This window comes from Nanorana parkeri, unplaced genomic scaffold, assembly GCF_000935625.1.
Source record: "Nanorana parkeri isolate BGI_ZX_2015 unplaced genomic scaffold, ASM93562v1 scaffold513, whole genome shotgun sequence".
Classification (NCBI taxonomy): Eukaryota; Metazoa; Chordata; class Amphibia; order Anura; family Dicroglossidae; genus Nanorana; species Nanorana parkeri.
In genome coordinates this window covers 753,781-769,674 of record NW_017306781.1, presented here as the reverse complement: position 1 = coordinate 769,674, position 15,894 = coordinate 753,781, and the positions used below count along the sequence as shown (strand labels likewise).

General features: G+C 41.3%; 1 protein-coding gene across 1 annotated transcript in view; it reads left to right on the top strand.

Annotated features, from left to right (window-relative positions):
- Positions 1 to 9,464, top strand: part of SLC25A4 (solute carrier family 25 member 4) — a 12,582-nt gene extending 3,118 nt beyond the window's left edge. The window contains exons 2-4 of the mRNA XM_018561292.1: positions 4,055 to 4,541; positions 4,637 to 4,777; positions 8,855 to 9,464. Coding sequence (XP_018416794.1) covers positions 4,055 to 4,541; positions 4,637 to 4,777; positions 8,855 to 9,012 — 786 coding nt within the window. The 3' untranslated portion in view covers positions 9,013 to 9,464. The remainder of the gene's footprint in view (positions 1 to 4,054; positions 4,542 to 4,636; positions 4,778 to 8,854) is intronic.
- Positions 9,465 to 15,894: the final 6,430 nt, after the last annotated feature.

Below are 15,894 nucleotides of genomic sequence, written 5' to 3'. Positions count from 1 at the left end.
TTAACCCTTGCAATGGGGCTTCCCCAGCACTGCTAGGGTTAAATGCTCGCTTTCATCAAGGGGCTCAAATAAAAAAAAGCGACACTTACACAAACCTAGGGGCGGGCCACCTGTCACAGCACTCCTTCCAGCCTCTCTCCTCCTATGCTGCAGCAATGTTATGTCTCTCGGTGTCCCCACATCCAATAAACAGTGTATTGGACGTAATGACTCGAGGATCCTTAGACCACTGCAGTGGAGGCGGAGAGACACTAGAGGGAGTGGTCTAATAGCAAGCTGGCTCTGGGGATGGGGTGAGTAAAAAAAAATTATTTTAGTCCCTAGACCAAACGGAGCACTTAACTCTTGCAGTGCTGGGGTAGCCACATTGCAAGGGTTAATAATATTTTCCCAGGAGTTCTGCTTTAAGTACTCATTAGCATTTTTTTACTGTAGTTTAGACATTCTGACTATTTGCACTTTTTAGCAACCGATTCCTTTGACCCATGAAGGACAGTGTAACAAGATCCTGGCTGGAATCATAGATTTCAGATAGGATTTTAAACCAGTTCTCTATGGACAAAACTGAAGAAGTGACCTCTCCTTCTGAGGCTGCTCGTTACTTGGATGTCATGTTAATACATCAATTCCAATACTTCCTCAAACACTGACCTAGAACAAGTATGCAGATCATCACTATGATTTTTTTGTTTCCATACTTGTTCTATGTCAGTGATTTACAAAGAATCCATGGCAGAAAAGCTAGGGGAAAAGCTAGCTATAGCAATAGGCATTTTTAAAGAGAGGTCAGCAAAGGAAGCCCCATATTTCTATCACTACAGGTTTTATTTTAGCATCAACGGTCCAGGTCAACTGAGTCTGAAAGTGATATTTTAGTTGTAGGTGGATTCAGTCCTTGATGCACTATATGCCTTTGATATTTTGGCAGAGAGATCTACCTGACATAATTCCCTTTGACTCCGTCCCTGTCCAATTGGGAGTTCTTGATGTTCCCCAAATACCTTTGCAGGCTCCAACTCCTTCTGTTCCGTTCTTTGTGAAATAAATTAAAGTAGATGTAAAAGCAAATTTTAATAAAATATTAGTTTTAACCCTTTTTTATCTTCCTCTGGATTTCAGCGCTGCTGATCCCGTGCAGGCATTTCCTGTCTACATGTACTCCAACAATCGGTGCAATGCACTACTCAGGATGGGTTTCCTGATGGTGGCACCTTGTAGTCTATACATCAGAAGTCATCGTGACATGATGACAGTACGGAGCACAATTAGGAGACAGGGACAGAGCTTAATCATAGTATAACAGGAAGTGCCTCATGGCAGGGTCACCACATGAAAGATGCAGATGTAAAATGATTGAAAAGAAATGTTTAAATGACATTAGCATTTTAAATGTAAAAAGGTTGTAGTGATTAGGTTTACATATAATTTTTTTATAGCTGGTGTGCAGACCCAGAAGCTCAAGCAGACAATGAAATCCCTAAAAGATAAAAACAATTGTCAGGTTATTTATCGTTTCAAGTGGAATGACCATCTAAAGCCCACAGACTGACACAAAAAAAGATGCATCTAGAGGTGTCTTCAGATCCCATGGCACCTCAGGCATGATCAAGTTCATCAGATTAGGAAAATTAAACATTCAGACATCAGTACTAGCATCCACTTAAAGCACAATCAGCAGCAAATGTTGCATGGCTGACACGTTTATCGTGCCCCCCGCTTTCATCACATGTATTTGTTGATTTATTTTTCCAGAGTTCTCTGTGAGCCCCTACATTTTTGCATGCTTAATAGGCAAATATTGACTATCTTTGTCAAGTTTTTATTACTCAGTGTCCTGTTAACAGGTAGTCATATTAATCTATTCAGTTGCAGTAACCTGAAATGTAGGGAACCATGTAATGTGTCTGTTTGTGTATAAGGTAGAACTGTGCTGTGCCCCCCAAAAGCAAAACCTATATGTGCAGCTTTGTTGACTTCCATGAGGATTCACATTACATACTGGCAGCATTAGTAGCTGTGCTATGTTTTATGCAATACATCAACATAAACAGTAGTGTCACACTCGAGGATGACAGCTAAAAGCGTCAGTCCCCAGGTGTAAATCATACTTATACCTCTTCAGCACATCCTTAATACTCAGCTGCTTCACATTGGCTACAAATCCCATTCATCCATTTGCTGCTCTTCTCTATCTATGTGTCTGTCTTTGGAAGTAACATGATGAACTCAACAAAATGTGGAAAGAATTGTAACAAACAAAATCATACTGAATTATATTTGTGTAGCAGAACAGAAACCAATATTTGAGGCCAACAGCAACTCTTAATAGGGTACACATCATTCACATTGCATCTTGTCTCTCTTGACACTCTGCTGACATGACTTTAAAACTTAGCCAAGACTTGGCCACTCATGTTTAGCCTATGTCGTTTAACTTGACATGCGCCCATAGGTGGTGGTGTCTATGGGTACCACATAGACATTAAATTATAATCTGATCTGAGCAAAAGCAGCCAGATTGGATTACTTGTCCATTTCCTGTGTGTATCTTTATCTTGGAATAACACTAGCCAAGAGAGTCCGTCCCGTGTGATCAATTCTTACCTCAGGATCAGCTAACCAGACGGTTTCCTAATCTCAACTGTCCCTTGACATTACATGTCAGTTTTCCCATGCTACTGTTTAGACCAGATTGGGTGACAATTTTATGCCTGTGAGGATCTGGATGCTGTTGGCCAATGTTCAATAAGAAATGGCAATTAGATAGAAAAGTTAGTTAGAAAATCTTGTCTGAACACTATTGTTTTCTCAATAAGATGCCATAGCACATCTCCACTATGCTTCAGCCAATGGAAGCAGCCATTTATGTTTAGGACACTGCCAGAAGATTTATTTTTCATTACTAAGGTCAACTATATATTATATAAATTATAACAATGGAAACGATGGTTGTCTTGCACCACATCTCTGGTAAACTTAAGTAGGGTATGCACAATTAGAATTTTGAACAAGCAAAATCGATTTCGCAATGTTTATTCGACTTTCTAATCGTTGATGTGGTCAAATCAATGATCGATTTTGACCGCAGTGACGAAAAAAATTCAAAAGAGCTTTTTCAACAAATGGCCTGTTTAAGATTGCTTGTTATAAAAATAAATTCTTATTGCCTGCTAGTTTCAGTTATTCCGAGCCAAAGACCTAAAACAAGTATGCAGCAAATACAAGTCAAAATAAGCAACCTTTCATATCTATCTCTATAATTGTTCAAAGTTAGTGATCCAAGGACAGAACCAAAGCATCAGTATGACATCCAGGTAACTGGCCTTTTCAGAAGGATGGGTCAACAATGGTAGCCTATATATTGCTTGAATGATACATTTCCTATGAAGCAAATCTTTAATAAGAGAATTATAAAGAGTTCCATTGATGTCCTTTTCTTTTGAAAATGATAGTTGATTCAATTACTTTAATATGTTCCAATTTATTCTCCTGCAATAAGTATGCAAATCAGAAGTTCTAATTACACTGGCTACATGCTTGATTTGGCCCAGTTACTCTGAAAGACAACACTAAATCCAGATATAGTCAGGCAACTAGGATTATTAGCAATTGCAGCCCCCTTTGTACAGGTTTCCCTTAGAGTGGAATGTAAAGTGTATGACCTAAAAATATAGACTACAATGGATTACAGTTTAAATGAATGTTAAACAAATGGACCTGGACATATCCTGAATAATATATTAATAAAGGTTGGAGTGTAATCATACATTTACAGGGTTATTCACTAAAGGGTGAAGAGTTTGGAGAAAGCAGGAGAAGTGAACAATCTAGGACAACATAGCTGATCCGGAAAGTGAGCTGAATTGGAGATTTTTTTTCAAATCAGCTACTTTATCCTAGATTGTTCATTTCTCCTGCCTTCTCCAAACTCTTCACCGTTCAGTGAATAGCCCTGTATATGTGTTCTGTGAACAAAGTCAGTGTAATGCTGTTTATTAAGTTTCAATCAGTAAATAGAATAATTCACTTATATCTTTCATCTTTTTTGTCTTAGGTTCAGCATGCCAGCAAGCAGATTGCAGTGGATCAACAATACAAGGGCATCGTTGACTGCGTGGTCCGTATCCCCAAAGAACAAGGTTTCATTTCCTTCTGGAGAGGCAACCTTGCTAACGTCATCCGTTATTTCCCAACACAAGCTCTCAACTTTGCCTTCAAAGACAAGTACAAGCAGGTCTTCTTGGGGGGTGTAGACAAGCACACTCAGTTCTGGAGGTTCTTCCTTGGTAACTTGGCATCTGGTGGAGCAGCTGGTGCTACCTCCCTGTGCTTTGTCTATCCTCTGGATTTTGCCAGAACCCGTCTGGCTGCTGATGTTGGCAAAGGTTCAGCCCAGAGAGAATTTAACGGCCTTGCAGACTGCCTTACCAGGATCTTTAAGTCAGATGGTTTTAAAGGTCTCTACCAGGGCTTCAATGTGTCAGTCCAGGGTATTATCATCTACAGAGCAGCTTACTTTGGTGTCTATGATACTGCTAAGGGTAAGAGAAAACTAAAGGTTCTTGTGCTGGCCGTTGGGTGGTATTATACTTTGGTATGACTATACTAAGCTAGTGTTTCTGTTTCTTATGAAAAGGTATGATGCCAGATCCCAAGAATGTGCACATCATGGTGAGCTGGATGATTGCTCAGAGTGTCACTGCTGTAGCCGGTCTGGTTTCCTATCCTTTCGACACTGTCAGGCGTCGTATGATGATGCAGTCTGGCAGGAAAGGGGGTAAGTCACAATCTTGTTTTCTCATGACCACACCATGTGTGTCTCAAATACTTAAGATAGCTTGGACACATACAGTAGTTATCAGTTGTTGCCGTGGAAAATTGCTTCCGGGCTGTCTTAGATTAAATCTGCTACTATTCACTCAGTGTAAGGGGTGAAATCTACTGTACCACAATGGTAATATCAGTGCATATATCTAGTCATCTTACAGCTATTTCTTTGCAGTCCAGATGGTCTACTGTTAGCCAACCAAACCTTACAACAGGGGTAGGCAACCTCACCACTCCAGCTGTGGTGGAACTACAAATCTCATGAGACACTGCAAGACTCTGATAGCCACAGGCATGACGGGATTCATAGTTTTACCACAGGTGGAGTGCCGATGTTGCCTACTCCTGCCTAAAAAAAAATGCCCTCTTACACTCCCCAACCTTGAAGTGTATCTGAACCCAAATCTTTCTTCTAGTTATAGATAAAACAGGGAAGGAATAACACCTGTGTCAGTTTTTCTGAAGTCATTGTGTCCCAATGGGGACATTTCCTTTCACTTCCTGTCCTTTCTGTAGATTCAACAGGAAGTCAGATGAAATCTCTCAAAACTGAGTAAAAAAAACACGTGTTCCTATTTTAAGGTTTTCCTCTGTATTCCTGTTCTGGTGATGCTGATAATTAAAATGGATTAAATGATGGATTTGTCATCACTTTCAGTCCCAGTGACAAATATAGAGAGAGAGAATCTTACAGGGGCACAGCCATGACCATCATTGAAAATCATGGAGCATCACACATGTTAATTGCATTGCCACAACACCATAGTATAAACAGGCCCTAGATATCGTCAGTGCAGACAAAAAAAGATAAGGATCTTCTTGAGGTCTGGTCCTTATATTTTCAGCCTGTAAGAGAGAAATCAGCCTTCAGCCTCGGTCTGTAACTATCATAAACTGCGCAAAAACCAACATAAACCTGTGCCAACAATGAGGATAGGCTGGAAGAGCTACTTAAAGACTCGATAATGCAGCTTAATTAATGTTACTCTATATTAATGATAAATGTATGAACATTGTGTATTTATTAACCCATGAGAGAATTTGTACATCCATGCCCATCGTCTCAAGATTTCTTCCGTCTCAAGATATCGTATGGCAACAGCTTGATTAGCATAGTTCTTTCACTTCTCACAATAAGCCAGAAAATGCTCTTTATATTCAGCAATAGTAATGATTGTATACTTGCCAGTCTTCGAAAGTCAATGAGGCTCTGCTGCGCTGCTCATGTGCAGACCACTGTCGTTGAATCCACCATGTTAGTTCATCTCCAGCACTCATTTCCTCTGTAGGGTGTGTGAGCGGCGGCCACCTGGGGAATTGAGTGGATGCGTTTCGCCCCTCCCACAATGGGGATTCATCAAGCAAATACCCGCAGCACCTGTTCCTCCTAGGAGTAGGTGCCTGAACAGGTGTGCACGCCCCTGTGAGGGGCTCATGCATATGGGTGCAGATTCCGGTGTATAGGCATACAGCATAAAATACGTCTATTTGCAGTGCCCAAGAGCCTCAGCTACTGCATTTTTCTGTCCATAGAATTTAATGGTATATGCATGTAAACACCGGTAACGGCGTTTGCACACGCATGGACATATGTTCCCAAATGTGACTTCTACCTCAGAATGTAAATACCGACTTGTAATAGCAGTTTCTGTGTAAGCTCAGGGCAACAAACTTAAGAACAAAAATGTAACATGTTGCAGCTTACCAGTTCTGAGCTGTGGTGGCTGCATTCGTTTTCTTTATTTAAGCTAAGAACATTTTCAGCGAGTATAGGTTCTTGTCACTTCTTGTCAGCTGACCCCGGATTCTCTAAACTACTAATCTCCCCATCCCCATGTAGTGGAGATGAACAAAAGCAGACATGTCTGAAATCCAACTTGGGTGATAGCTATGCTTTCCCCCATAGGTACAGTGGAGGAGTGAGCTTAGCCACTCAGGAACAGGTAGTGTGTTATTTGCAGTATTACCACATGAATATAAAGAACAAAAAAAAGTCTGAAATGGCACCGATGTTTACATGCATATACCATGAAATTCTATGGACAGAAAAATGCAATAGCTGGGGCTCTTGGGCACTGCAAATGCAGACATATTTTATGCTGTATGCCTATACACCTGTATTTGCACCCATATGCATGAGCCCTTAGGGCTCATCAACACAGGCGTGCACACCCATGCCCACACCTGCTCCTGGAGGGACATGCGCTGTGGGTAATTGCGTGAAGCCACGTTCTGACAAAGACCCATTGTGGGAGGGACGAAACGCGTCAACTGAATTCTTCAGGTGGGCTGCCGCTCACACACCCTACAGAGGAAATGAGTGCTGGAGATTAACTAACATGGTAGATTTAACGACAGTGGTATGCACATGAGCAGCGCAGCATAGTCTCATTAAGTTCCAAAGACTGGCAAGCATACAATCATTACTATTGCAGAATATAAAGAGCATTTTCTGGCTCATTATGAGAAGTGAAAGAGATATGCTTATGAAACCGTCGCCATAGGAAATCTTGAGAAGTAGGAAAGTGTGGTGCTGATCAACACAGATGTAATCATTCTCTCATGGGCTAATAAATACACATAATGTCCAATGTCATGAGAAGTATATAATCATCCTCAGACCACTTATGAATGTATATCACCTACATGAGGCAAGTGCTGCAATGATTGCTCTGGAGCCCTGTCACTCATTAATAATGATTGACCTAATGGACTGACTGTTTGAATGTAGAAAGTGTTATACATGTGATTAAGAAAGATAACGCTTTACAAGCGAGTAATCCGAACTGAGGAATATACAATATTACTATTTCACCAATATCAGACTATCAAGTTTAATGGAATACTTTTTTTTCAGACATCAGTAACATTTTTAGTGACTTTGTATCATATTGATGGATGGAGTATTTTTTGTTCCTTGCTACATCTCTATGGAAAATAACAAACCCTGTGTTACCAGCGCTGATTGAATGAAAAGGATGTGTGTGGGGCCCACCTGTATACATGGGGAGTGTGAATGTTTAGACAATGTTGTCAAATAGTTCTTAAATACATTTTTAGGGTTTTGGTTTTATGTGATTCCAATGTTTATACATTTATAATTAATAAAGAGTGACATTTATTAAGCTGCTGTCTCGAGTCTCTAAGTAGCTCTTCCAGTCTATGCTCCCTGTTGGCACAGGCGAATGTTGGTTTTTGCACATGTCAGTGCAGACATCTGGTTGGATGACAGGAGGTGACCCCACCACATCTTAAGCCTGGGTCAGCCAATCAGGGGGTGGGCAGTCAATAAGGGAAGTAACCACACTATATAGCCACAGCCCAAGCCTAGGGGCCCTTCCTCATTACTTAGAGGTGACTCAGCCCCGCTAGTCCCAGCCGCTCTCTGCCAATCACTGAGCTGCTGGGCAAGAGGCACATGCAGGACCAGTACAAGTCTAACAATCAGCTGCCCTGACCAGTGCAAATCTGTGACTCCCTCCTTCCACCCATAGCATGACCACCAAACTATAAGCTCAAGGGGGGGAGTTTGTTTTTCACTATTACTTTTCTTTTATACTGGCTTTTCAAAATAGCAAACAAGATAATTAAGAAATGAGATAAAGATTTTAGTGCAGAAAGACACTTCTGGTAGTTAAAGAGAACTTTTCATAGATATCTGCACATCAGACCAAAAAGAGGGACAACTGACGAGGATAGAGGTATTTGGTTCCACAAAAGGGACAGTCCGTCCATATGAGGGACAGTTGGGAGGTATGCTTTTGAAAGGGACTGTAACTGAAGTTGCCACAACTGGACAGCTTTTTGCCCAATTGAAACACACTGGTCACACTTGATAGAGTTTAATGACCCCTTTGTCTGCACATCTATGAAGTGACACCTGGCTCAGGTATGGATGTGGTCTCCACTACATAACTGGGTCCTGACTTTTTTTTGTGTGTGAAAATGTGTTAAACAATACCCGTAATGTTTTCTTTGATTACCGTCATGCTTTTCATAATATGCTCCTATGTCTTTATCTTTACAGCTGATATCATGTACAAGGGAACAATTGACTGCTGGAGGAAGATTGCTAAAGATGAAGGATCTAAAGCCTTCTTTAAGGGTGCCTGGTCCAATGTATTGAGAGGCATGGGCGGTGCTTTTGTACTCGTACTGTATGATGAAATCAAGAAATATGCATAAATTAATAAACCTGTTAATTAATCATTTCTAAATATTTTTGTGAAGACACAGTGGAGCATAAGGTTTCAGGGACAAAAAGCTGTTTCCTAGGGAAATTGAAAAAAGAAGGGGAGCTATGCAACAAGCAAGGATATATAAATATAGATTAACACTTTCTCAGCCTGTGACGTATATGTTCCATCAGGCTACCTTACACAGATACATGACATAGTACAGTGAGTTACATTTAACTCAGAAAAGCTGTGTTACAGAAGATTCTAGGAGATAGACACCGTAAAGTGATACAGTTAGGGGAATGCCACTTGTCCGTTGCATACAGCATGTTGGTAAGTGCATCCATTGAAACCTGTGCGACATGTGTAAAGAAGTGTTGCAATGTACTTTATAAATAAGAGAAATAAAATATGTGAATATCTAGCAAAATCTATCATAGCTATTACCTCCTAGTACAATCATAATAATCCCTCCCTGTTTACATAAGGTTGGATGTCAATAAACACTACACAAAAACAACGCTGCATTCTTTTCTTTTATTTTCTCAAGGACAACCTAGCTCACCATGTCGGGAGACTCATTTGAGACTGTGTATATCAGGGATGCCCAAACTCCGCCCCTCCAGCTGTGGTGAAACTACAAATCCCATGAAGCATCTCTCTCCACGGGAGTCATGTCTGTGGCTGTGAGAATCTTGCAAAGCCTCATGGGATTCGTAGTTCCACCACAGCTGGAGGGCATCCCTGGTGTACAGTTGTGTGAAAAAGTGTTGGCCCCCTTCCTGATTTTTCATTGTTTTGCACGTTTGTCACACTTTAATGTTTCAGATCATTAAACAAATTTAAATATTAGTCAAAGATAACACAAGTAAACACAACATGCAGTTTTTAAAGGAAGTTTTTTTATTATTAAGGGAAAACAAAATCCAAACCCACATGGCCCTGTGTGAAAAAGTGTTTGCCCCCTAAACCTAATAACTGGTTGGGCAACCCTTAGCAGCAAGAACTGCAATCAAGCGTTTGCGATAACTTGCAATGAGTCTGTTACAGCGCCGTGCAGGAATTTTGGTCCATTCATCTTTGCAGAATTGTTGTAATTCAGCCACATTGGAAGGTTTTCGAGCATGAACCGCTTTGTTAAGGTCATGCCACAGCATATCAATAGGATTCAGGTCAGGACTTTGACTAGGCCACTCCAAAGTCTTCATTTTGTTTTTCTTCAGCCATTCAGAGGTGGACTTGCTGGTGTGTTTTGGATCATTGTCCTGCTGCAGAACCCAAGTTCGCTTCAGCTTGAGGTCACAAACAGATGGCCGCACATTATCCTTCAGGATTTTTTGGTAGACAGCAGAATTCATGGTTCCATTTATCACAGCAAGTCTTCCAAGTCCTGAAGCAGCAAAACAGCCCCAGACCATCACACTACCACCACCATATTTTACTGTTGGTATGATGTTCCTTTTCTGAAATGCGGTGTTACTCTTAAGCCAGATGTAATGGGACACACACCTTCCAAAAAGTTCAACTTTTGTCTCGTCAGTCCACAGAGTTTTTTCCCAAAAGTCTTGGGGTTCATCAGATGTCTTCTGGCATAACGGTTAGCTTCACTTTGTCAGTCATGTCTTATTTAAGTGATTTCTTGATTGCTAACGTGCAAAACAATGAAAAATCAGGAAGGGGGCCAACACTTTTTCACACAACTGTATGTATTTTTTTATACTGTGCTTGGGTAATGCATAGACGTCAGTGTCAGATGTTCATTACAAACCAGGAGTCCAGTATTTGTGTGTATTGTTGTGTGGGCAATAACAAACGTTATTAGTATATTTCTTTGTAGGTCGAATTTAATATATTCAGAAGATTAGAGTCAATCAGAAAAATACTGCATTGTGGCCACTAGATGGCGCAGAGGGTCTTTGTAAGTGATAAGCATTTATTGTGGTAATGTAGAGGTGCAGTGATGATGTATACATGTGCACATTTTCATGACTCATTGCTGGCTTCCTTAATTTTTTTATGAACTTTTTTAGGCCTGAATCCTACACATTCAAAGTTTTCTCCACAGGAAACTCAGTCTGATACTGAGGTTGGATTGTAAAGCAGTCTGTACGCAGCTGCCTGCCACCCTGTGATTCTGTGTAACACGATCACTAAACACCAGCTCTGCCTTTACACTAGTGATGTGCCGATACCAATACTAGTATGAGTATCGGGGCCAAGTACTTGTATTTGTGAAAATTCCCCGATTCTAAAGTCCGATACCGACCCTTTACATTTTTAAACAAGTTTAGCTGCCTGAGTTCCCGCACTTGCTGGGGACCTCAGGAAGCCTCCTAGGGACCTCATAGTAGCTGTCCTTGGCAGTGCTGGTCCAGCCGCACATCTCCTCCTCCTTCCCGAGACCAGCACAGCAAAGGACAGCATCACAACCGCAAATACAGAGCTGGAGAGCCCGACACCTGGGACCTGCTAGTACAGCCCTGGAGAGCCACACATACAGCCTTGGTGGGACGTGATCGAATAGCAATAGCCGGTACAGCCCTTCATGCAGCTCTGGTGACACCCAAACGGAGCCCTGGAGAGCCCCGCAATAGCCAGTACAGCCCTGGAGAGTCTTACATGCAGCTCTGGTGACACCCAAACGGAGCTCTGGAGAGCCCCACATGCAGCCCTGCTGAGATCCAAACACTGCCTTGGAAATATTGCATACAGCCCTGCTGAGACGCCACACGCAGCCCTGGTGAGACCCAAACGCAGCTCTGGTAAGACCGCACACAGTGAATGATAAGGATTTGTGGTGTAATTTTTTTAAGAAAAAGGGCAAATTTTAGAAACGTTGCGGAAGTTGAGTTGGCAAGATAGGGATAGTGATAAATGAATTACATTCAACCTGGAACGTAAATATACTAATAACATTTGTTTTTGCCCCATTCGCACAAAGCAGATGTACATGCAATTTTGCAGGACAAATGACTTTTTTGATAAATACACCCCTAAGTTTAGTAGCAGCAGATGAATTGCTGGTGCAAGACTTGACAATGGAAGAGATCCACATGGCCACCAATAGGCTGCTTTTTGAACCACTAAAAGCTGTGATTGAAACTAGTTAAATGTGTTTTAAAAAACAAGCGCTCATTATTCATTGATAAAGTTACAAATAAAACTTTGAAATGCTAGTGTGAAAAAGAACAGGAAAGCTTTATTTTGCTGAATAGAAAACGTATTGCAGATGTGTTCCAGAGGTAATGTACCACCTTCCTCAGGGCTGTGTATGCCAGAAAGGACCAGGATGCTAATATTGGAAGATGAAAACATGTTGTAGAGTAACCTATAGGTGGACAAGCACCCTACAAGAGTGTGAACTGGGGTAATCTGAACCAAATGGCGAACTTTCCATTCTAACCTTCGATTAGGCAACATGTTTCAGGACATAAAAGGAACCCATCATAAAACATGGAGGCCACCACTGCTAACCACACTTTCTCAAAATCTAGTTGCCTGAGAGGCATGGATACCCCCTTGTATCAATATTTTAAGCCAGTTACCCAGAATTAAACCTTCCAGCATGACCAACTTCAGCAGGTATAAAATCCCTTTTATGTAGTGAATGTTGCCTTCCATCTGCCCATCACTTTCATCAACTTCCTGGATTCCCAGCAAGCAATGATGATGTTACATTGTTCAGATGGCCAGCTTAGAGTGGTGACAAAATGAAGGGCATATCCACAAGCCTGAGTGAAATTGTGTCACTGCATTGAGGAAGTACATCCTATGGGGGGTGGGGTGTGAGATGTCTTTCTTTTCACATAGCAGGTCATCATGACAGCCAGAGAAACGTGTTCTAGTGACAATGATCTAAAGGGGAATTTTCCCCATTTTTAAGTGATTTTCTCTCACTTCCTGTGTTTTTTTACAGGACAGGGTGTAAAGGGAAATCTGTGCAATAGAATGCAGATAGCAAAAACCTGAAAAGTTTTATAACTGTACCTAACTATAAATTTGGCTATAGATATACTGTGTTTCCCCGAAAATAAGACACCGTCTAGGTCTTATTTTCGGGGTAGGTCTTATTTTTTTTTTTAAATGTACAACAATCCACACTTATTCATGTACAAAAATATGGTGATCAGGGCAATCAGGGGTGCCGTACCTTTCCAAGAGCAATTTGCTAACCAATCGCTGGCCAGAATGAGCGAAGCGCACTTTCACTATAGATTCCTCACAGGCGGAGTGCATTTGATATCACTGCGCCTGTGACAGGAGGCGGCGCTATAGAGGAGGCCTTGGCTTATGCGGCTCTGCTCCCTCGGGTGCCGCCTAGCTTCCTATAGCGCTGGCTTCGTTGGCACCGCCGATTCTCTCCTGCGGCTCTTCAAGTCCCCCCTTATGCCACCATTGGCCCTGGAAATGGTCACAACTAGGTCTTATTTTCGGGGTAGGTCTTATATTTTAGCAATTCCCAAAAATAGTACTAGGTCTTATTTTTGGGGTAGGTCTTATTTTCGGGGAAACAGGGTAGTTACATTGTTCCCAGTTCTTGCTGAGGAATGCAGAACATCAGCCCCCCTGTTAAGTAGAAGAGGAGCAGGGAAGGTGTTCTGACTCCTGCCCTAGACTGACAACACTGCTTCTTCATAGATACAGTATAGTGAGTTGACATTTTGGACATAGGTGAGGAAGTGTGTCTACTGGCAGGATCACCAGGTAGAAGTCATCTAAGGACTGGTAAGCTGCAAAATATGACCTTTTTGCCCTTGGGTTTAGAAACATTTGTGAGGAGTTTACATTACTTGTGAGAAATAATCCAGTACTACACACTGCTAATTTAAAGGAATTCACTTTAACAAGAGATATCAAATCATCTGTAAAGAATAAAGATAATACAAAACAAAAACAATTTTACAAACTGAGCATCATCATGGAATCATTTTTTTTTTTACATCAAGGGAAATAAATATTGAAGTTTGGCATTCGTCTTTTTACAGAAAAAAAAAAAGAAAATGAATAAAACTGTAACACGCGCTGTAATACCTGTAATAAGTGCATTCTGGAAGGACAACTTTTTAATAATCAAAATATAGTTACATGTTTACAATACAAAATAAATAAGCCTCAAACCACATCACATACTGGTTAAGACAAGGAATGTCACAGTAGCAGCAAGGAATGTTAAAGCTCATCTCCAGCTAAAATGTTTAATTTGGTTTTGGATAGAGGGAAGGGTTAGAGCCTCTGTCAGCTTTTATTTCTCTATCCCTAATGGGAAGTGAGCTTTCCCCTCACTTCCTCTTAGTACAAGAAAGAAAGAAAGACATTTCTTCAACAGGGTCACAGACAAAAAAACAACCAAAAACCACATTCTAACTGAGTGCAGAAACGTAGAACTTCTGGCAAAGTTTTCATTGCTGTCTCGGTGATCACCAAATAGCCAATTTCTGCAACAGTCATCATATGGTAGGAAGTGAGAGGAAATCTCCCCAATCAGGTCCAAGACAGCCATAAAAACCTGTCAAATGTTTAATTCTTCCCCCTCGATCCAAAACTGAAAAAATGGCTGCAGCAAGGCTAAAAAAGGATTGCCAGAATTTGAAAATGCTTGTTCAATCCCCTCCAGGGGACCCAGTGCACATCACACTTTGCCCCATTCAATCTGTGCAGTAGTCTGAGTAGCGTGGTCAGAAAGCTGATGCGCTCGCCCCCCACACCTTTCCCTGACGGCTAATGATCATGCTGCTAAGGGGAGAAGAATACTTAATCAGTTCTTACTGATGGCGCAGGAGAAGGGCAAGACAGACAATGCACACAGAGTCCACACAACTCCTGCCTCCTTGTAAGCTGCAAGATGAAACATCTGCAGCTCAGCCAGGTATTGCAGTCCTGTGCCTCATCTGCCATCTTCTTTTGTATTAAAGACTGAGCCCACACCCACCTGCTAGTCACCAGCTACTTAAGTGAAAGAGTGGAGTAGTAACTGTTGGCTTGAGTTCTTGAATGAGGATATGCTGCAGAGGAATGCTGTTATTAACAAAATTAAAAAGCCCAAAACATAAGCCACCAGCTACAATTCTAGTGTCTTTCTGCCAAATACCCAGCAGGTGTCTGGCCTCAGTTATCCAACAGAAACTAGATTAGTAGTTGGCTTGTTGTGTTTGTGGGCTTCTGTTTTTTTGAATGAGGACACTCTTCTCCAGCCGCTGTCATTCACAACACAACTCATCAGCTTCTACTGTCATCTCTCTCACTGAATAGCAGGCGACTGGGTCTAACGTGAGTCTTTTCTGTCAGTTCTTTTATAGTTCAATCTTTTCTATATGGCAATATTACATAAAGGGCTGAAAAATGAAGAGGCAGCTTCATTGCTGGATGTTACTCCATAGGAACGTCCATATACTGAGCTTCAGCCTGGGGTAGATGTAGAGACAGCATTGACAAATAAAAATAACATTTTATTTAAAAAATCACTGCACAGATTTAATGAGACCTAATGTGATATGCACTGGGTTCCTCAGGGAATTTAACAAGCATTTCAACTTATGGAGTGCTTTTTCTTTAAACCAACTCTGTTACCAGAAAGAAAGATACCACAGGGGAAAAAAAAAAAAAAAGGCACTCTGCAAAAGAAGAGGTAACACCTACCAGTCTGGCAGGCAGTGACCCCGATCTTCACTACCCACAGAATCTTCAGTATCCAACATACTTCTAGCATGTCTCACGGCACGCTGTGGTTTCACACGCTGGCTGCCAAATCACTACAACTTTGCAGGGATGCAGTAATGATGTAGTGGCTGGTGCCTGAAACTGCAGCATTCATTCAACACACCCAGAAGTGTGTTGGATGCTGAAAATGCTTTGGTTAGTAAATATAACGCTTTTTCAGGTTGCCTTTTTG